We start from the raw sequence: 20,551 nt of genomic DNA, 5'->3' as shown, positions 1-20,551 counted from the left end.
TGTCTCTTCATTGAGAACATACAGTCATTTGAAAAAATTGTATCCTACCGCAATAGTTTTAACAACTTTTATTGAATCAAGTCCATTTTTACAAAACATTTTCATCAGGAGGTAATTTGCAAATTACAACATTGCATCAAGGTTGATTTTTTTTCTTTCCAAATTACACCTTCATTTAAAACATCTTTACCTCTTAATAAGTTTATAAAACATGACATTCCGACACCTTGTGCTACACAAAGCCCAAGCAATGTCGTTAAGGTCCCTATTTCTTTCACAAACAATGTTTCCCACCTTGAAGACATTGCGCAAGAAATCCCACAAATACATTCCTTTTCTACAGAAAAACAAATGTCGCACTGGCACCAATTTAGACTGTAGTGAAGGAAACATTTTCTACAAAGGGGCTGCAAGTTCACACTTCACAGGTTAAACACGGTAACCATAAACATTGATTTGCAACAGTATGAAATAAAGAATCAATTCCACCTTCATAAATACCACAAATCAGTTGCTCAGTAGCATTCTAGATCAATAGTCAATATAAAAAGTAGGCTCAGGTTGATTTTGATGCAGTTTTTTCCCAATTTTTTCCATTGCATCTGTCAACTGGTAACATATATTTGTGCTGTGCTTAAAGGTCCCAAATGTCCAATCCACATTGTGACAGGTGCCATTGGATACATATGTTTCATCATCATCTAACACGGACTTAGAGATAAGACTTAACATACAATTCAGTAACGTGAAACATAAAGTTAATACTGAAAATATTTAAACAAAAAAACGTCCATATTTACATAATGCAACAAAACCCAATTAAACTTTGAAAAAAAAACAAAAATATAAAAATTAAATCCAGTGAATGTTGCAACAAAAGACAAATAAATAGCCAGTGTACACATTAAGGAGTCTTTTTTTCTGATAAAAACCCCTTTTAAAGTTGTCTATTCCTTCTCATAATTACAGAACAAAAAATAACTTTAAAAAAAGCATAAATATAAAAGCATCTTCTGTATATCTTCAGGTCAAAAAAGTACATGAATAAATAAAAACTTACTTTAAAAAAATGGTTCTTAAGGTTAAAAACCGATAACAAAAAGGACCACCTTTAATCCAAACTTTCCAGCTAAAGTGTGTAAGAGTCTACTTAAACTGCTCTGGGATCAGATTCATCTGTGAATGGATGCTTGTTGGCGGACTTGAGATACCTTCCGACCAGTCGGACATGGAATGTGGGGACGAACTGGACCACTGGTCAGGCGAGCCAGGGGAGGGGGTTAAAAATGGGTGATCGGGCACCTGCAGCTGGTGATTAGGTGTGTTGTCCATGGGTCCAGAGTAGCTGTGCTGGGAGGGAGGGGTGGGGAACTGGGTGCCGAGGATCTGCGTCTCCTGAGGCATCACAGTATGGATGGACATGGAGCGGCCTGAAGCGTTGTTTTGCTGCATGTCGGTGCCGTTCAGCTCAATGCTGGGGAAGCTCTGCGTCATTGGCTGCCCTGCTGTGGTGGAGCCGGAGTTCTGGTGCTGGAGCTGCCGTGAGTGAGCCTGCTGCATCATGTGTGCGGGTGAGGCCAAGTGGCTGGTCTGCATATTCTGGTAGCCCATTATCTGTGAGAGGGTGGCGGTGCTGACACCGTTAAGGCCGCCCATCATGTTGTGGGATATGGGTGACGCTTGTGGGAAGCTGCCTTGCTGGGCTTGGTGCATCCTCGACACCCAGTCACACTGGCTTACCCTGCCGCTGCCTATGGAGGTCGTACCCTGACTGCTTGGGCTGGACACGGGTAAATGGGAGAGACGGGGTGGGTTGTGATCAAAAGACATGCGGGCCATGTCCTTACCCATGCTCATCTGACCCATGTGGGAATCTCCCTTCCCTTGAAGGTGATTGAGAGAAGTGGGTGGCGACTGCTGGAACGGTGACGTCATGGGAGGAGAGGCTGCATCAGACAGGTAGCCGTGGGGGGACTCCAGGGAATCCACGGGGGAGAGCACGGCTAACGTGTCCAGCAAGTTGCCCTTCCCCTCAGGTGACTTCTTCTTCTTCACTCTGTTATCTTTGCCGCCATCTTTTCCTCCCTTACGCACCTTCTTAACAGAGAGACTTGGTTTGAGGTTGCTAAGGTAGTCGTTGGGAGAGCAGAGAGGCGGGGAAAGGCTGGAGGTGCTCAACGGGGCCACGTGAAGGCCAGGGCTTCGGACGACGTTGTACTCGTCCAGTAGGCGGACGATGTCGTGGTGCATGCGCTCCTGGGCGATATCTCTGGGAAGCTGGTCCAGATGATCGGTGATCTCTCGGTTGGCAAAGTGCTCCAGTAGAACCTTGGCTGTCTCGTAGCTTCCCTCACGTGCTGCAAGGAAGAGAGGCGTCTCTTCCTAAAGAAAAAAAAACCAAGTAGAGTTAACATAGTTAACATTTAATACATGGTGTGCACTATTGGGCTGTAGGCCATCGATGCTTATCAGAGCCATTATTTCACACACCTTGTTATCTTGCATGTCTTTGTTGGCACCATTTTTCAGCAGCACAACGGCAGCCTGCACATTGTTTACAGCTGAAGCCCAATGAAGCGCAGATTTTCCTGCAAAGAGTGGAAAAAAAACAGAAGGTGAGTTATCCTTGTGTACTTTACAAACGGTGGACATGATAGGTGAATAAAGCATTAGCTACCTGAATCATCGGTGGCGTTAGCATCGGCGTGGCAGTTGATAAGCTCTTCCACCATGCCCTCAACTGCCAACCTGGCAGCCAGAATCAGCGGCGTTGTTCCATCGTGCATGCGTGCATCAAGATCGGTTGCGCGGTTTCGGATTAAAATCTGCAAGCACACGCATTTAATTGAGTTTTGTCGTCATATTGTCGGCTGTTTGGACACGGAAAGTAAGACCTCGTAAGATGATACTCCTCATCAAATGGCACGTTTACCTGAAACACCCCCTGTGCATCTGCAGCCACGGCAGCGTGAAGAGGAGTGCGACCCATGTTGTCCTGCACATTAGCATCGGCGCTAGACTCCAGGAGGCGTTTGGCAGCATCGGAGCGGGCATAGCGGGCGGCCAGGTGAAGGGCAGTCTCGCCCGTGCGGTCCGTCTGGTTGTGAAGGTTAGCCCCCTGGTAAATAAAGTCTGTGATGATCTCTGCGGAAGGATCCTCTTCCTCCTCGCTGTTACCGGTCTCGAGTCCTCCACCGCTGCAGGAGGCAATCATCAGAGGAGTGAAGCCATCTAGAAAGAGAAGGTCGGCGATAATAATAATGAGACGATGATTTCCCAGTCACTTGACAACCTGATTAGCAACAAAACCAACAAACCTGGTCCTCTGACGTTGACATCCATGCAGTCGTTCTCTATCTCGCCTTGAGGAGGTGTAGGAGCTATGGACTGAATACGCAGGTCAGCTGCATCCAAATGCTGCTGAGTCCATTTTCTCTGGTCGGGATGGTCGCTCAAATCCAGCATGGCCTGCTCCTCAAACTACGAGACACCAGCCATGATTATCTCATGTAAAAGTGCTAGCTCAGTACAAAATACAATTGGAATTCTTAAACTTACCCTGAAGCGCCTGCAGTCCGGATCCTCATCGCCCCAATCATTTTGGTTGTCATCCATGAGATTTATGTCTGATATTTTCATAGGCCTTTTGGAACAAGATGAGAGGCTTAGATTTCAGTTTCCTCGATATTCCAGAGTGCATTCTTACAAGTCCCTACCTCAGTCCAACAGAATCTTCCCCAACTGGCTCTCTGCGTTTCTTTTTACTGGGCTCGGACACCTTGAATCCCTCTGGGAACCAAAGCTGACCGTGCTCTCGCCTTCGCTTTCGCGACACTAAAACGCCAAGGCAGACGAAACCCAAAGCCGCCAATCCCAGAAAGACGACATACATGGGATAGAGCTCTGAACCGGAATGAGTTGGTCTCACACCTAGAAAAATCAGGGACTGTTGCAGTTTTTTGTGACTTTACAGTGTTGACAAAAGATTAGGTTACTTACTGGTCACAGCTTCAATGTAGGGAACGTTGAGATTCCCGCTGGAGGCCAAAGCTCCGAGGAAGGCAGCGACATCTGTAGCGCTTTGGAAGCACTCACTGGACTGCTGGTAGCACTGGCGGTTGTCAATCTCCAGGTAGACCACAGACCTACATGTGGTAAGAAGAAGGTTGTTAAGGTGCTACTTGGAAAAAAAAATGCATTGTGAAAAATCCTGATCCATTTGGTGGTAAGTACCCTTTCACTTGCACAGAATCCAGCTCCCGGCGTTTGCGTGGACTGACCATCGCAGACACGCTGTCTTTCATTTGACCCAAAACATTTGCAGGCATCGCGGCCCACTCGGGCCAACCATCTGCAGAACGTTTGAGAACGTTGTGCTTCACCAGATCCTGTTCGTTGCCATAATACGGGAAGATCATGGGCTCTCCTTTAGCGTCGCGGCGGAACACCACGTTAGTGTGAAGAACGCTGCTAAGGTCTCTCAGGAAGGCCGAAGAATGATTTTTAAGTTGCTCAGGAGGGATGTGAACCACGAGAACTAAATGGCCATCTGCTAGTTTTTCCGGCATGTTGTTGGCACAGTCCAGGCCATCCCATTCACACTCGGCATTGTTGCAACCCTGATCACAGTGACCATCAGCGTAGTGGTCTTTGCAGTACTGGTCATAAAGTGGGCTACAGGATAGAAAGAAAGCGACTTAATTATTTGGAGATTTTGCTAACCTATGTAGAGGTCACAATGTGCACACTTACTTGCATTGTCCTTCCTGTCCTTGACAGTCGAAGCCGTCGTAGAGACACCCGGGGCTGTTACACTGGCCGTCACACTTCCCATCATTGAAGTAGCGCCAACACTGCAGAGCTGCCGAGCAGTTTTGCCAGGGATCATCAAAGTTCAGGGAGCAGTCTCCTCCGTCCCAGCCGCACGCGTGGTTGTTGCACAACGAGTCACAGATGTGGTTGCCAGCCCACTCGTCGCACTGTGGATTCTCACAGCTCACTTCCACTTCTGGAGGTGGGGTGATGTCTCGGCCGAAGCCCCCGACGAAGGAATAGTCCAGGATGTGGCACAGCAGGCCGTTGAAATTACTGGGACAGCTGCACTGGAAGTACGGCGCGTCAGGGGTGATTTGGCACGTGCCGCCATTGTAGCACGGGTTGGAGATACACAGGCTGTCAGTCGGGGTCAAGCACTCGGGTCCAGTGAAAGCTGGAGGACACAGGCAGCGTGGGCCGAGGTGGCCTGACACGCACGTCCCTCCGTTCCGGCAATTTAGATTCCCGCAGGAGCGAGAATCGTACTCGCACGAGGAGCCAGTGAAGCCCTGATTAGACAGAAATACACAAAAGTCACACATTATTTGAATATTTGGAGGTCATGAAGGTTGAATGAAAGTTGCCCTCACCGGTGGGCACTTGCAGATGAAGCCGTGAGGAGTGTTGCTGGCAACCGCACATGTGCCTCCATTTCTACACGGCCTCCCTTTGCAGCCATCAAACACTTTGTCGCAACGCTGGCCTGGTTAAAGGAGACAAAATTCATGATGACATTTTACACGCAGGTCCCCATTGTGGTCGTGTCACATGCAAACGGAAGCACATCCGTACCTGTATATCCAGTGCGGCACTCGCAGCGATAACTGTTGGTGAGCTGGATGCAGTTGTATGATCCCCTCGGGTCGCATGGGTCTGACAGGCACTCGTTGACATCACCCTCGCAGCGCTCGCCCACATAGCCTGCTGGGCACACACACTGGTAGCCTCCAATGCGGTCCACGCATTTGCCGTTGTTGAAGCATTTGGGCTCATTGGTCAGGGGGTCGTTGAATGGGTTGCAGTCATCCAAGTTGATTTCACAGTGGACACCTGAAAGAGATAGAAGTGTTTGGTGAGGGGAATAGAGTTACACCTTTGTTAGTTTTGGAGTGCAATTACGTACCTTGTGTTCCTCTGGGACAGGAGCACTTGTATGTGTTGATGAGATCAATGCAGGTTCCTCCATTCTGGCACGGCTGAGATTGACATTCATTGATCTCTTTTGAGCAGTTCACACCGTGGTAACCTGGGAGACACTAGAGATACAGACACGATTATGTGTATTTGTTCTGTAAAAAAAGTATGTTGACCTTCATGTTTGATCTTTACATGAATTGCGTACCTCACAGCTGTAGCCTCCGAGATAATCAGTGCAGCTGGCACCATTCTGGCAAGGATTAGGAGAGCACTCATCCACTTGGTCCTGGCAGTAACTACCAGTGTAGCCTGCCTGGCAGCGGCAGTAATGTGTGCTTCCAGCATCGAGACACTGCCCTGAGTTTCTGCACAGGTGAGCCACTTCGACACCTAAGAGCACCAAAATGATGGTTAATTAGGCATAGTTTGAACTCAAATGAACAATTTGTGGATGGTTGGGTGTAGTACCTTGCTGTTTGGCTGCTACCTCACAAGACACGCTTGGGATGTCACAGTAGAGGCCGGTCCAGCCCGTCTGACACTGGCAGGTGTAGGAGGCGCCCTTCTGCCAGCATGTGCCCCCATTTTTACAGGGGGATGAATCGCACCACCGTACAAGATTCTAACAACAAAGCAGGGAATGGTAAGTGAAACATAAACCAAAGTGGCGTTGAGGGCTGCACAGATAGACATTTCTATACCTGACAGTTGACTCCCGTGTAGCCAGGAGGGCAGGTGCACTTGTATGTTCCGAAACCGTCTAGACACGTCCCTCCATTGAGACACGGCCTGGAGTCGCACTCGTTGATGTCATATTGACAGTAGCTTCCAGTAAATCCAGGTAGACACAAGCAGGTGAAGGTGTTGATGCCATCAGCACAGGTGCCGCCGTTGAAACAAGAGCTACAAATACAACAGAGTCAACATTTTGCAGCCATTTTGCGGCTACTGCCAATACGGGCGGGCGAGCTACCTGTCTGTGCAGTCATTCGTGTTGATCTCGCAATTGATGCCGCTGAAGCCCGGCGGGCAGGTGCACGTGTAACTGTTGACACAGTCAGTGCAGTTGGCGCCATTCCTGCAGGGGTTGCTCTCGCACTCGTTGATGTCCTGCTCACACCTGCCGCCGCGAAACCCTGGCAGGCACGTACACGTAAAAGTGTTGATGCCGTCGCGGCACAGACCACCGTTGCTGCACGGATCTGAAACACACAAATGAGGATGTTTGAGATGCGTTTTTTTTTTTTTTTAACACACAATGTTGATTTGATGACCCTTACTTGGTTTGCAGTCATCTATGTCGGTTTCACACTTGTGCCCCGTGTAGCCTGGCAGGCACTTGCACTGGTAGTTTCCCATGGTGTTGTGACAAAGGGCACCATTGCGGCATGGACTTTTCACGCATTCGTTGATGTCAATCTCACACGTTTGACCTTGATATAAGATATGTCTGGTTAATGGCATTATATGAAATACCCTGCAAACACTAGACAGAAATAGACACCTTGCCATCCACCAGGACAACTGCAGGAAAAGCTCTGGTAGTCTTCAGACTCTTTACATAGTCCACCATTTTTGCAGGGTCTTGTGTTGCAGGGCGCCAGCAAGGTCTCGCAGTTTTCACCTGAGAACAAAAAAAGCATTGACACGGGTAAGTGGGAGTGCTACAAAACGGACTAGCCAGTTTTCCACCCCTCTTCCTTATCAATTTCCATGACGGCTTAGCCAAATAGGAAGGTCTTTCCTGTTTCCTGTTATTGTGTGATCACAGACAGGAAACAGGACGTAGCGGAAATGGGAATGGGGAGGTCGGTGCAGCCCAAGCTCTCCAGGTTATATTAGCAACTACCCAAAACACACACGGTTATGCCTCCAATGCAGACAATGCAGATATTTCTCCAATGAGAAGACAAAAACACGCACCCCTGCTAGTAGCTACTGGATGCCACAATAGCTTTCTGTGACCTATACAAACAACCGAGTCATCTACAAATAGGATAAGAGTTGTACCAGTGTAAGGGAGCTGGCAGTTGCACTTGTATCCTGCCACATCATCCATGCAGGTTCCCTGGTTGAGGCAGGGGTTGGAGGCACACTCGTTGATATTAGTTTGGCAGTTAGGTCCTACGATGACAGGATTAGATGTGATGGTTAAATACCACAAAGGATAACACAACAAACATTAACACAGACATGTAAGTTCCCATACCTGTGAAGCCCGCTCTGCAAGTGCAGTGGTACCCGCTGGTCATGTCCTTGCAGGTTCCTCCATTCATACAAGGGTTGGACTCGCACTCATTGTTGTTGATGTCACAATTTGGACCACTCCATCCGGAGTCGCACGTGCATTTATAGCTTCATATAGAAATTCAATGTCAGTGATTTGTTGTTCAGCCTGTGAGATCTGCTTAAATCTGCTGCTCCTCACCCATTGATGAGGTCCTGGCATCGCCCGTGAATACAAGGGTTGCTGCTGCATTCGTCCACCTGAGACAAGCAGGTGGCGTCATTGTAGCCTTCTGGGCAGAGGCAGGTGAAGCTGTTGATGCCGTCGACGCACTTGCCGCCGTTGTGACACGGGTTGATGGCGCAGTCGTCGATGTTGATGTTGCACATTGTCCCTAGAAGATGATGGAAAATTATTTTGGAGTAAATGCCTGAACATACATTTCTGCACATTGACAAAGCACAGCTGGACACTCGCCCCCCCAGGCCCCCCATTGAGGTGAACTGCGTGGCTTTTGGACAATAGAGAGCCAACACTAAAGCCTCCCTGAGCATTCAATTGAAAGAAGCGGGAGCAGCTCCAGTGTGTGCCCAGCCTGGTGGCCCCTGGGGGCCCTTTTTTGCCTTGCCGGCATTGATTGAATGGCAGCCTGTTGAATAGGCAGAAGGAGCGTTTCGGCTCTGAGAGGGGGGGAGGTGCTGCCAGGAAGGATGGGGAGCTGGGGTGGGGGTGTACATACTCTCCTATTCAAAATTGTACCCCCCCCCATGGAGGGACACCTAACCTCACAAGGGTTGTTTACAGGGACAGAAGGCCAGACCCATTTCACACACGGCCGAGTAACAATTAAACCCCCCCACCCCCCCCCCCATCTCCTACCCTCCTCTCTTGCTCTTCATCAATCAGCAGGGGAGGGGCCCAACCGCCTCATCATCAGTTACAATAGTCCTCTGTCCCTTTGCGTCTCCGTCCCGCCGTGCCCTCCACACTCCCCATGTCGCCACAAAAAGACGGAGGGGAGGAAGAGGAGGGGGGACGCACAGCAGCCTGCGCACACACACACACACACTCGCTCCTGGCTGCCCTGGTTTAGCACAGCCACTACCGGTCAGAACCGGTTCTGTTTGGGCCAAGAAGGGGAAGACAAGTGTGGCCAAATTGGTCGGATAAGTTTTTGCTGCTTTTTTGTGCGATCACGCAACAAATTCATGTCATTCAACTCTAGTTTCTGTTTGTATTGTCAACTTTCAAAGCCATTGATACGTCGCGTCTTTTCACATGTTTTTAGGTGTATCAGGTTGGGGGCAGAGTTCTTTTCAGGATAGCCCTCACACAAACTCCACACAGGCAACCTGACACCATTGTTCCGTCAGAGTGGACCCGCCAGCCACCTGTCCCATTCACCCTTCCTTATGCTCAGGAGACCACCCCCCTTGCACCTGGGAACTCCGCCCAGCGCTCACCTGTGTAGCCCGGCTCACACGCACACTCGTAGCCGTTGATCTTGTCAATACACCTCCCGTAGTCGCAGGGGTGGCTCTTGCAGTCATCCAGGTTGATCTCGCAGTTGAAACCTGCACCGTTGAAAGCACATGAAGCATCTCAGACTCAAGTCCACAAATGCGGCTGCACGGACAGGAAGCTGGATGAAGTCTCACCTGCGGTGCCTTTGGGGCAGGAACACATGTACGTGTTTTCTCTATCCTGACAGGTGCCGCCGTTTTTGCAGGGCTGGCTGAGACACTCATTGATGTTGGTCTCGCACAGGCGGCCCGTGTAGCCGGGGCGGCAGTAGCAAGTGAAGGAGGCCAGGCCGTCCTTACAGGTGCCATAGTGACAGGGGTCGGAGTAGCACTCGTTGATGTCGGTCTCACAGTGCTGCCCCGTGTAACCTGTACAGCCACGGAGAAATACGCTCTTAGACCAACTCGGAGACTAAATGATTCAGCAAAAAAAAAAAAACAGATTTTGTACCTTCGGCACATTCACAGGTGTATTTGTTGGGACCATCCGTACACTTTGCTCCGTTTTTACAGGGGGTGCTGGCACACTCATCAATATCCACCTGGCACAGATGCCCGGAAAATCCTGCGAGCAAACAAAACAAAATATATGCTCTTTAGTTGAACTTTCAGTATAGCATGGCTGTGCGTAGAGACTGCTAGAAATGATTTTCTCCAAATAGATCCTCAGGACATTGAAGGTACCAATGAAAAAGAAAGCTTTTCAAAGCCCCTCCCTTTCCCCGGGCCTTACTGTGCACAAAAAGTTTCTTTCAAACATCACAATGGGCTCTGACTGGCGAGCCATAAACCAATCCCTGCCCCGAGTTTTGGCGCTAAGCTGTAGCACGACTTTCCATGCCCGCCAAATATGCTAATGCTTTCCCTTTATTCTGGCAGCCATGTCATGTGACATAAAGGTTACTGGTCTGAAAGCTCACCTTGAGGACAGTCGCAGTGGAAGGAATTGATCTTGTCGATGCATTTGCCGTTGTTGAGACAAGGTTGGCTAACGCACTCATCTGTGTTGATGTGACAGAATACACCCTCATACCCTAAAGAGATGACATAAAAGCAGAGTTAGTTGAACTGCCATTTCGCTCTCTTTAATGAGTCCTTTTAATATGCATGAATGTTCTTACCTGGCATGCAGATGCAGTGGAATCCTCCAATTTGGTCCAGGCAGGTGGCGTCGTTATGGCATGGATTGGACATGCACTCGTTGACGTCCATCTCGCAACGAGGGCCCTCATACCCTTGAAGACACTTACACTGGAAGGAGCCTTTGGTGTTCAGGCAGCGACCTCCGTGTTCACAGGGGTTGGCGCCTAAAAAACACAAACTATGTCACGCATTTGTGGAAATTCATGCACCCTAAAGAATGAAATTCGGGGACATACCGAGGGAACACTCATCGATGTCCAGATTGCAGGCCGACCCGGTGTAACCTGGCGGGCACGTGCAGATGGCCTTGCCGTTGACTGGGTTGGTGTCACAGTTGGAGCCCTTCTGACACGGGTTGCTGATGCACGCGTCATCCAGGTGGCAGAGCAAACCTGAACAGCACCAGAAAGATCAGTTGACATTGGCGCCATCACATTCAAGCCCTTGACTACGACCTCGAAGTACCTGTGCGCCCGTGCGGACACTCGCAAAAGAAGGAAGCCACGCGGTCGTGGCAGGTGGCGCCGTGGTAGCAAGCGGCGCTGGCACAGTCGTCAATGTTCTCGCTGCAGTCGTCGCCCGTCCACCCGTTGACGCACACACAGTGGTAGCTGCCATGTGTGTCGTGGCAGGTGCCTCCGTTCTGACACGCGTTGGGCATTAACTCGCACTCATCCACATTTTCGGTGCAGTATTGTCCTAAGAGAAAAAAAGATGATAGTCAGTCAAACTAACAGCACTTGTTCATTCTATGACCCGGTTGATTACCTGTATAGTGAGGTGGACACTGGCAGTTGTAGGTGTTGACGCCATCAACGCATACGGCGCCATTCTGACAGCTGTGGCCTGGGCAATCATCGATGTTGTGCTCACAGTTCTGACCCGTGAACCCTGATAAAACAGTACGGATGTGATTAAGCAAGGTTCAAAAAAGACATCAGTCTTTGAGCCCTGCCTTGTTTTCCCATCTAATCTCTGTACACTTAAGGTGAAGATGAAGATAAGTCCTTCTCCATCAGCGTGGCTGGACTGCTTTTAGGCTCGAAGAAGCGTGTCTCCCCCAAAGGCATGTGTGGGCGTTTTATAGCTACAATCGTATGATTAACTATCGACCCCGCGGCTCAGAAGGTGCCGGCACAGCTTCACTATCTCACCACATTCCAGCACGGACACCCACGAGAGTCTCACAGCATGGCTTAAACTGTAACACACAATTGGCGTGTATTCTTCTGGAATAGGACGGCTTTTTAGAGCCTGAATAACGTTGATGCCTTTTCGCACACTTTGGTGTGCACCCTAAATCTCCCAGGTGCTTTAAATGCCATTAGATGTGTTTGTTACCTGCAAGGCAGCTACAGTCATAAGTGGTGTCCCCCTTCTGGACACACGTGCCCCCATTCTGGCACGGTGAGGGGCTGCACGGCACGTAGCGGGTCTCGCAGTGCATCCCGGTGTAGTCCTGAAGGCAGCGGCAGTGGTAGGAGCCCACCTCGTTCACACATATGCCACCATTGAGGCAGGGGTCCGGGGTCTGGGCGCACTCGTTGACATCTTGCTTGCAGGTCTGACCGTGGAAGGTGGGCGGGCAGGCGCACATGAAGTTGGAATCGAAGGCCGAGCACTGGCCGCCATTTGCGCATGGGTTTGACGCGCACGGATTGGGATGTTGGCAGGTTTTGCCTTGAGGAGACAACAAAACCGATGAGTCACGTCAGCAGGTACAAAGACACAAACTGACCGGAAGGTTTAATGGCCTACCTGACCACCCAGGTGAGCAGCGGCAGCGGTAGGCGGTGAGGGTGATGAGGTCACAGGTTCCTCCATTACGACAGGGGGAACTCATGCAGGCATGGTTGGTCGGTGTCAGACAGAGGCGGTCGGTGAAACCCAGCCGGCACACGCAGCGGAAGTCAAACGTGTTGCCGTGGGAGACGGCGCGACACTCTCCACCGTTGCGGCACGGCGATGGGCTGCACGGGCTGGGAAACTGACATCGGTTGCCGACATAGTCACTGGGGCACCTGGTAGAGGGACAAAAAATTCATGCTATTAATCGTCTGGGAAAGGCTTAATGGTGTTTGGACTGTAGTTTCATTTTTTTTTCATTTTCTTGGCTTTGTCCAGTTGTGTACTTTTGGGCTAATCCAGCTAACTACCAACAAACTAGATTAAAGCATAGTCTCCCGGTTTACACTTTGCCAAAGTAATAATGGCAGTTCAGGAGGAAAAGGGGGACCCGATACTTTCCCACCCGCTCCGGTAGGGGTGTTGTTCTTGTGTGTCAATCTGGATTAGACTCTCTCTGAACCTTGAAAACACATTGTGCTCCAGCGAGGGACCCTGTCGCGGAGTGTCGCGCCATTCCAGCTACCTTTTGCGCCGGCGTTGTCCACACTCATCCGGAATGAGCGCAGAGATCAAGGGGGGCCGTGCCGCCCTGTTCACGGCCACCATGAAGCATTTAGGACCTAAAGCCTCCCCAAATTCTTTGCTCCCATTCAGACACAAAAGTGAAGATGCTGATGCATTGCACAAAAAAAAATCGAATAATAATATTGTTTTTTGCTCTTATAAATAACAGTGCTGACTTTTAGCTCAGCAAAACAAAAATGTGCATGGTTTGAATTTGGGTTTATGTGAGAGTTGATGTGTCAGGGGGGCATCTGTTTGGATCTCCACAGGGAGCAGGTGTGCATGTTAATGAGGGCAGCTGTTGGACAAGACTCCTCCTCCTCTTTCTCCTTTCTCTCTTCCTCCACTCCTCCTTCCCTGTCCCCCTGGGGGGGTTCCCGACAAGCCAACCTCTCCTCCAGGGACATTAAGAACTCATGTGAAGTCAGCTGTTGCAACTTCTGGCTTTTCATCGCACTCCAGCCAACACACTTTGGGTCTTAACTCCTCTCCTGTTTTCACATTCCACTTTGCTCATTTCTCCCTACTCCCTTTTACGGCATTCCGCTTGTGTCACACCGGGCTGCCAAAAACTCTCTTGTTGACTTTAGGTAGGTGAGACCTCTTAACGGGTTGCGTGCACCGCAGGGAGTCCAGACTGTTCCACTTGGCAGGAGACTGTTAAGGCATTTGTGGAGACTTTCAAGTATTCCAGGTTCACGTTTAACTTCACCATAAAAAGCCACTAAATAACCACTGCGTGTAAAGTCCAATTCAAAGATGGTCTTTGTCCCGAAACCAGTCCGCTGATGCGGACCCACCACGGCAACAGGTCTCTCCCGGCAATGCAATGTCCCCCTCAGGCCTGGAGCAGATGCTCCCCCGACCTCTGACCCTAAACACTTTTGTATGAGACAGCCTCTTTGCCTTCTTCCCCCCAAGCCCCCCCCCCCCCCCCCCCCCCCCATCGGGCCCAGCCTACCATCTGCCACACTCGGGGTGACTTTATCCCCCCCTGACAACACAAAACCAGACTGACTGTGGGGTGGAAATGCCACTGCTGTGGAAAATCTTAGGTCAGCCGTGTACAGTAGAGTTAGACGCCCTTGCCTTTTCTTTTCATAGTTTTTATGAAACTATTATGGGATCTTTTTGTCCCGCTCACTCATAAATCCTCCAGTATTTCAGTCTCTTGCTGCCCCCTCAAAGGGATGTTTGCTTTTTAAATTCTGTTCATTTTGTGCTTGTTGTCCTCTTGGATCATCACTTGCCAAGACCTGACCCCTGTGGTTCACATCTGTTAGTAAGACCGGCAGCTGGACTCTGTGGCTACAATGAAGAATTTACCTCCTCAACCCAGTTAAGATATAGTTGAATAAATGATGTGTGTTGCCGATAACCAAATTAATAAAAATTTTTGGGTCTTTTTTGCCAAAAAAAATACCATTTGACACCATTTAAATAAAAAAAAAGTGTACACAATTGGCTATTTCCTGTCTCACCTTCTAGAAAGGAGCCAAGTGGGAAGATTTATGGCTACCGTCACCTCATTTGGTCCACAACACACTTGGTTCACCCACGGTGTTGTCTTTTCTTCAGAGATAAACACCCACTCCAACTTTGCTGATTGGCATCTGCCTCATACTGGTAATCTCTGTTTACTCAGGTTCATAAAAGAACACCCCGCCCCTGTTATGGTGCAATACTCTTGTCTATTTGTGTGTTTTTAGTGGAAATCCAACACCACATTGTCCCCCTGTTGGGTGGATTCCTCTTCCGTGCGTATAATTAAAGCACAGATGGGGACGCACACGTACCCGCTGAACCATTTGCCCTCTGGCCCTGCACTGCAACACCGACCACATTTAACAGCCTCAAGTGGGGCATAAGAGGTTTCAGCACCCACTAGAGCCAAATTAGCTCCTTATCTCTGGGCCCCGCTGGCAAAGATGTACAAGATCCTGCTCATAATATGTTTCCAAACAGAATATGAACATGCTGTTGAGCCCATCTGGACTACTTTGTGCATCCACAGCATAGGTTGGTAGGTCCCATTGGTGGGCCAGATCAGTGGGGGGCAGTGACTTTACAGCTTAAATAAAGTTGACTCCCTGATGCTCTCTTGTATGCTTCTGATGGGCTTAGGCCCGCATGGAGCTGAGCTAGTAATCCTCTAGGAGGACAAATGAATGGCGGCATTCCTTGAGGGAGTGGAACATCTCTTTAGTGTTGTTTGGGAGCCCACTGCAGACAGTCTTTGACGAGGGAGACGTTTTATCATCAATATGCAAAACCAGACATCTCAGTGCAAGAAGGTCAGTGCCGTCCAAGCACACCAACCTGTTGACAACCGTCAACGTTTTGGCTCCCCAAGGAGTCTATTTTGGTCATGCGTCAGTCGTGGATGGTTATTACTAGCGGTCACCTCAGACCAAAACAGTCAATTTCCGCAAAGCAGCACCAGTGATTTTTCTACATCTACACCGCTACAGGAAACAGGAAGCACAAGACAGTCTGATACCAAAACCAGAAAGCCTGCTTAAGGTGTATCTCCACAATAAACCCAAACATTCCTTAATGTGTGCCCACATCATATATCGGGATTATCACCCAACCCACCCCCCCCCACACACACAAAATCAGAAATGAGGCTAGTTCATCGCATGACTTTTAATGCAGAGGTATTGTCTCAACACGCGGCGATAATCCCAGTCAACCCATTAAAAAAAGACATGTGATTACCAGTTTACACCCAGCCTAAGCGTGTGGCTTTTATTCCCTGTTCTCACGCATTGTGGGAACCAAAAGAGGATTTGTATCTTACTCCTCTCGCAACGGTGTCACCATATGTTACGCTGCTGTAGGACATATACATTTCCCCACTGAGGGACGAATAAAGGCATATCTTAATCATCTTAATCTTAATCTTAATAAAGACATCCAATGTAAAACTAAAACTTAACTAATCGGTTGCCCCACAACATGAAAATAGAAAATGCTGATTTCTGAGCCCCGGGTTGCTCCCAGTTGACTGATGACTGTTTGGCGTGGGTTTGAGATGATTGATGGCAGGAAGGGGAAGAGGAAGAGCGAAGAGGAATCACTTCTATCCTGTCTGTTTTTAATTGGACAGCGATGCAGCCCACAGTAAGTTCTTTGTATAGGAAGGTAGGAAGGGTACGTGGATGCAAGCATATGTACGCGTGCGGATGGCGTGTGTGTGTGTGAGTGTATGTCAGGGTGGGGGGGGTGTGCAGATTAGATACTGTGAAATGATGGCCTCCAGCTAGTTGCATAGCCTCCTCAATGCGCCCCTTTTGTCCCCACAGACCAGAAGAAGCGCTCGCCACAACCACATGCCCCGAGGGGGGACGTGGGCCACCCCGGAGAGGCTGCGACTGACTCCTCAACTCCAAGCAACAGAGATGAGTGAAATCATCTTTGCCCTCAAGAACGAAACAAGTGGTCTCTTTTTCCCTCAGCTCCCACTTGTTTGCCTTCAAATTTCAGCACTTTGGTCCAATCAATCTCACTCTTCTGACATCCCAACCAATTAGATTTCACAGCCATCTGGCTTCCTAATGGAGATCACACACGGGTGATGCAAAGGGGGGGTCAGGAAGGCTGGGCTTACCATTCAGTAAGCAGGAGACAAGCTTTTTGGATCTGGAGGGGTGGGGGGGTGGGGGCGTGTGATGCCAGAGGTTTGCTGAGGGAGCGGTGTGGTGTTTGGGGTGGCTGTGGCATGATGGGAAGGCCCACTCCGATTAGTCACACAGCATTATTCCCACTACACAACAATGGGTGACGGGCGGCGGGCGATCCCCAGCTGTCGCCCCCGTGAAAGAGCAGAAAAACAAGATTTAGGGCTGGACGCGTCCTCTCACTTGCATTCATTAACGGGCCTGCGGACAGGGGAGGGGTGGTGATGGTGCAGGGGGGGGCTTTTGTCCAAGTAGCCCTTCCGCACATCTCAAGGCCCGTTGAGCCCTTTCTTTTCTTTTTTAGAAGAAAATGGCTGCAGCGGGGGTACACTAAAACACGCACCGGACCAGAGGAGGGTCCCCTCGGGCCTCTGGTTGCCGGGCACAGGGGGCTCCTCAAAGGCTGGAATGAAAAAGGGGGGAATATGCCTCTCCTGGATTCTTTCTCTAATCATAAAAGCGCCTTTAAGAAGTAAAATTCCAAGCCAAAGTAGAAGTTTTGATGCTTGCTACTTACTTGCATTCCCCATTTCCATTTGGGGCGGCTTCACATCTTCCCCCATTTAGGCAGGATTCAGTGGGCAGGGAGCATTTTAGACCTGTTCAATACAAACACAACAAGTCTTATGATTTCATTCATTTGTTGATTGATTGACACAATAAAGTGTGTGCATTGGGCACAGGTGGGCCCCGCGTCTTCATGGTGCGTGGCTTTTTTTTTTTTTTTTTTGATGGGGGGGCACACTTTGCAGGGGGTGGGGCGAAAAAGCGCGGCAGCTGCTGGACTCGAATTTTGAACAAAAGAAATCAGAGTCCAGCACGAGCCATAAAACCCTCCTAGGGCATTGTTTGGCGGGTTTACCTCCTCACACACACACACACAAAGGGTGCACACACACACACGCCCCGCCCCTCCCCTGGTGCGTCCCCCGGCCCAACACACGCACTCACTTCTATTATGCATCATGTTATTTAAAACCGACTTGGAGAACAATTCCACGCAGAAAGATTAAAATGAAAACAATCTTTAGTTACACACATTGACTTATTCTTCAAGTTGAGAAAACTGACACAAAATCCTAAACTTTTGATTTGCGTTGGCGCAGGTAAAATAATCTTTTTTTAAAAGGCGTTTTTAGGTACAGATTTGCAGCTCAATTCAAGTCTTCGTTCTACTTGCACATTTCCACGTCTTTCCTTCCAGGTGGCCCAGCTGGGTTCGAACTCACACGGCAATTAAACAATTCAATTAGCATCTCCATCCCGCATGCAAATGTAATATAAAGCATCAAAAATGAAGTTTTACCTTGTGAGACGACGATGGCAGAAGTCAGCAATGTTAGTCTCACAAAGAAACGATACATTCCTCCTCTTCTACTTGACAATTTGTCGTTGACTCCCGCGTAGGGTTGGCATAGATCCACGGTTGGGTTTACTCCAGGTGTTGGTGGGAAAAATACAAACGAAATAAATAAAAGAAGACGAAAATAAATCAGGTGATATTTCTTTTTTTCCCTCAAAAAAAGCGTAAATCCCCACAGAGAAACCAGGAAGAGTCAGGTCGTAGATGTTCACTTGGTGCTTGCTGACTTCTCAATGAAGTGTCGAAGCTGCTCGATGCTCTCAGGTCCTCCCACTCTGCACCCCCCCATCCCCACCCCACCTTACCCCTTTTCTTTTCATGCAGCTGGTGAAGAGGGAGGGGGGACGCTACACTGTTCATCCACAGACAATTTGGAAACATTTCTTACATGAAAGAAATATTACATATGGATAACTATAAGTCTAGTCTATTCCCATAACCCAATGTGAACAAGAGGTGTTTGGACTTTTTCCATACAGGAAATGCAGCTTACAGAAAAATAGAAGGTAGCAGATGGCCTCTTTGATACATTTTCTGCATTAAAAATAAATACGCAGTGTTCCCTCGTTTATCGCAGCTCCTTGGACCTTGCCTCTTCATTCTGGTGCCACTCCACTGTAGTGTTTTTGCATCCTTGTTAAAACTTACTGCTGCCTCCTCTGTGTAACGAGCCAAAGCACCATTTGTTTCGTAACTTATACCTTCCTTCAGCATGTCAAGACGTTCAATTTTTTAATTCAATGGTTAGCATCTTCCTCTGTCTTTTGGGTGCAGAACGTTGCGTCAACATTATGGGTTTTGTCAGGGAGCAAACTTGCAAACAGATAGCACTTCAGAGCTAGCTGTTTGATAGCGAGCGAATACAACAGGAGACACTGCACGGACAAGTTTGATTGGTAATGGTTTACAGTCCCTTAGCCAATAAGGACACAAAACACAAAGTTCTATACCTTTGCCAATTAGGACATAGAGAACAATGTGTGTTCAAAAAAAATAAAATTAATAGCAAAGTCACCAAAATAGCACGGCTGCGAATCGAGCAAGGGACGACTGTACGGTCAATACAGTACAACCTCAATAATAATAAATGATTATTTAATTCCGAAGAGTCTGTCTGCAACCGAATCGTGCAAAACATTCTCATTGGAGTTTGCCAACTGATGCTGTAGTATTGTGTAATAAAATAAAACTAAACTAAATAAAACTAAATATTGCCAACTTTGATGTGGGGTGTGTGATCCAAGATGCCTAAGTATTCAAATTTCAATATGCAAGTTTGTTCAGCGCACTATTGTACGATAACCAGTGTCGTACTAGAACCGAGGCAAAATTTGTGTAAAAATGACAAAGCAAAATGGTGTAATATTTAATAATACACTTCATTCATAAGGAATATGCAGAGGTCCAATAAAAAACAAGACCAAACCTTGATACTATAATACTATAAACTTCTAATGAAACACTAATGCTAAAAACACATGAAGGAATTGAACTGTAAGACTTGGCCATGAAAAGGTCTTGATGACTTTGAACTCCACGAATCTCTGCTGAGTAGAAGACACAGATTGTTTTGTTTTTTTTTTTTTAAAATCTTCCTTCCCATTAAACCCGAGGGATTTGCTGTGCGGTTTCATCACCCCGGGGCAAAAGTTATTTCATTAGGCTTTCTCACAAGTTGATCCTTGATGGTGCAACGTACAAATGGAGCGACACCGTAAGAAACGGTGAGGTCTCTTGAGGTTCACGCTGCGTGGGAAACACTCAGTGAACGTCAGAGGGAGCGTGTTGGAACAGTCTGCTTATTGCGTAAGATAAACACAAATACAAAGTGTGGAGCGAAGGTGCTGCAGATGTAAATATGAAATGTGTACGGGCATGCATCCTGTCATGAGTGCACAGAAGGAAGGACCCAAAGCTTAGAAATGAAACTGTGGCCAAGCTTATTAAAGAGTCCAAACCCAGATAAGGGTGAAGTAGGAATGAAGGTTCACATAGAAAGTGTCTCTCCTTGACAGAGACGTGTGTGATGTCATTTGACCTCAATGTCTGACATTTGTAAAGGCCTTACAACAAAGTCTCAAAATAGCACGCCGACAATGCGCATGTGTGGACCTTGACTATTGTTTTGGAGGTGCAGAAAAAATGTTTGAGGGCATTTTTGTAAATGTAACCTTCTTAAAATATGCACATCTACAAAGATTTGATAGTTAATGGAAACACCACCTCACTGATAAAGACTTTTGTGCCT

General features: G+C 48.3%; 1 protein-coding gene across 1 annotated transcript; it reads right to left on the bottom strand.

Annotated features, from left to right (window-relative positions):
• Positions 1 to 53: 53 nt before the first annotated feature.
• Positions 54 to 18,547, bottom strand: notch1a (notch receptor 1a). The gene is made up of 34 exons (XM_058064201.2): positions 18,247 to 18,547; positions 17,458 to 17,539; positions 12,604 to 12,866; positions 12,187 to 12,525; positions 11,614 to 11,736; positions 11,311 to 11,544; positions 11,082 to 11,237; positions 10,824 to 11,009; positions 10,623 to 10,736; positions 10,154 to 10,267; positions 9,838 to 10,071; positions 9,643 to 9,753; positions 8,381 to 8,573; positions 8,162 to 8,307; positions 7,963 to 8,076; positions 7,457 to 7,576; positions 7,233 to 7,385; positions 6,926 to 7,154; positions 6,654 to 6,855; positions 6,421 to 6,574; positions 6,158 to 6,342; positions 5,939 to 6,071; positions 5,608 to 5,865; positions 5,406 to 5,518; positions 4,753 to 5,324; positions 4,234 to 4,674; positions 4,000 to 4,145; positions 3,717 to 3,930; positions 3,559 to 3,643; positions 3,318 to 3,480; positions 2,933 to 3,231; positions 2,678 to 2,825; positions 2,491 to 2,588; positions 54 to 2,382 (listed from the first exon to the last, which is right to left on the bottom strand). Exons 1-34 carry the CDS (start codon positions 18,302 to 18,304, stop codon positions 1,147 to 1,149), a joined length of 7,416 nt encoding a protein of 2,471 aa, XP_057920184.2. The 5' UTR covers positions 18,305 to 18,547; the 3' UTR covers positions 54 to 1,146.
• Positions 18,548 to 20,551: the final 2,004 nt, after the last annotated feature.

The sequence above is a fragment of the Doryrhamphus excisus genome, linkage group LG10 (genome assembly GCF_037039965.1).
Source record: "Doryrhamphus excisus strain RoL-2023G ecotype Guam linkage group LG10, RoL_Dexc_Guam_v1.1, whole genome shotgun sequence".
NCBI lineage: Eukaryota > Metazoa > Chordata > Actinopteri > Syngnathiformes > Syngnathidae > Doryrhamphus > Doryrhamphus excisus.
This window is presented reverse-complemented; position numbering and strand designations above follow the sequence as displayed.

Coding starts and splice junctions, on each gene's coding strand:
- notch1a (XM_058064201.2), bottom strand. CDS start 18,304: ATGTATCGTTTCTTTGTGAGACTAACATTGCTGACTTCTGCCATCGTC. Junction 8,077..8,161: donor TTGCAGAGCGGGCTTCACAG/GTATGGGAACTT, acceptor CTGTCATCGTAG/GACCTAACTGCCAAACTAAT. Junction 7,577..7,962: donor CTGCCAGCTCCCTTACACTG/GTACAACTCTTA, acceptor TTTTGTTCTCAG/GTGAAAACTGCGAGACCTTG.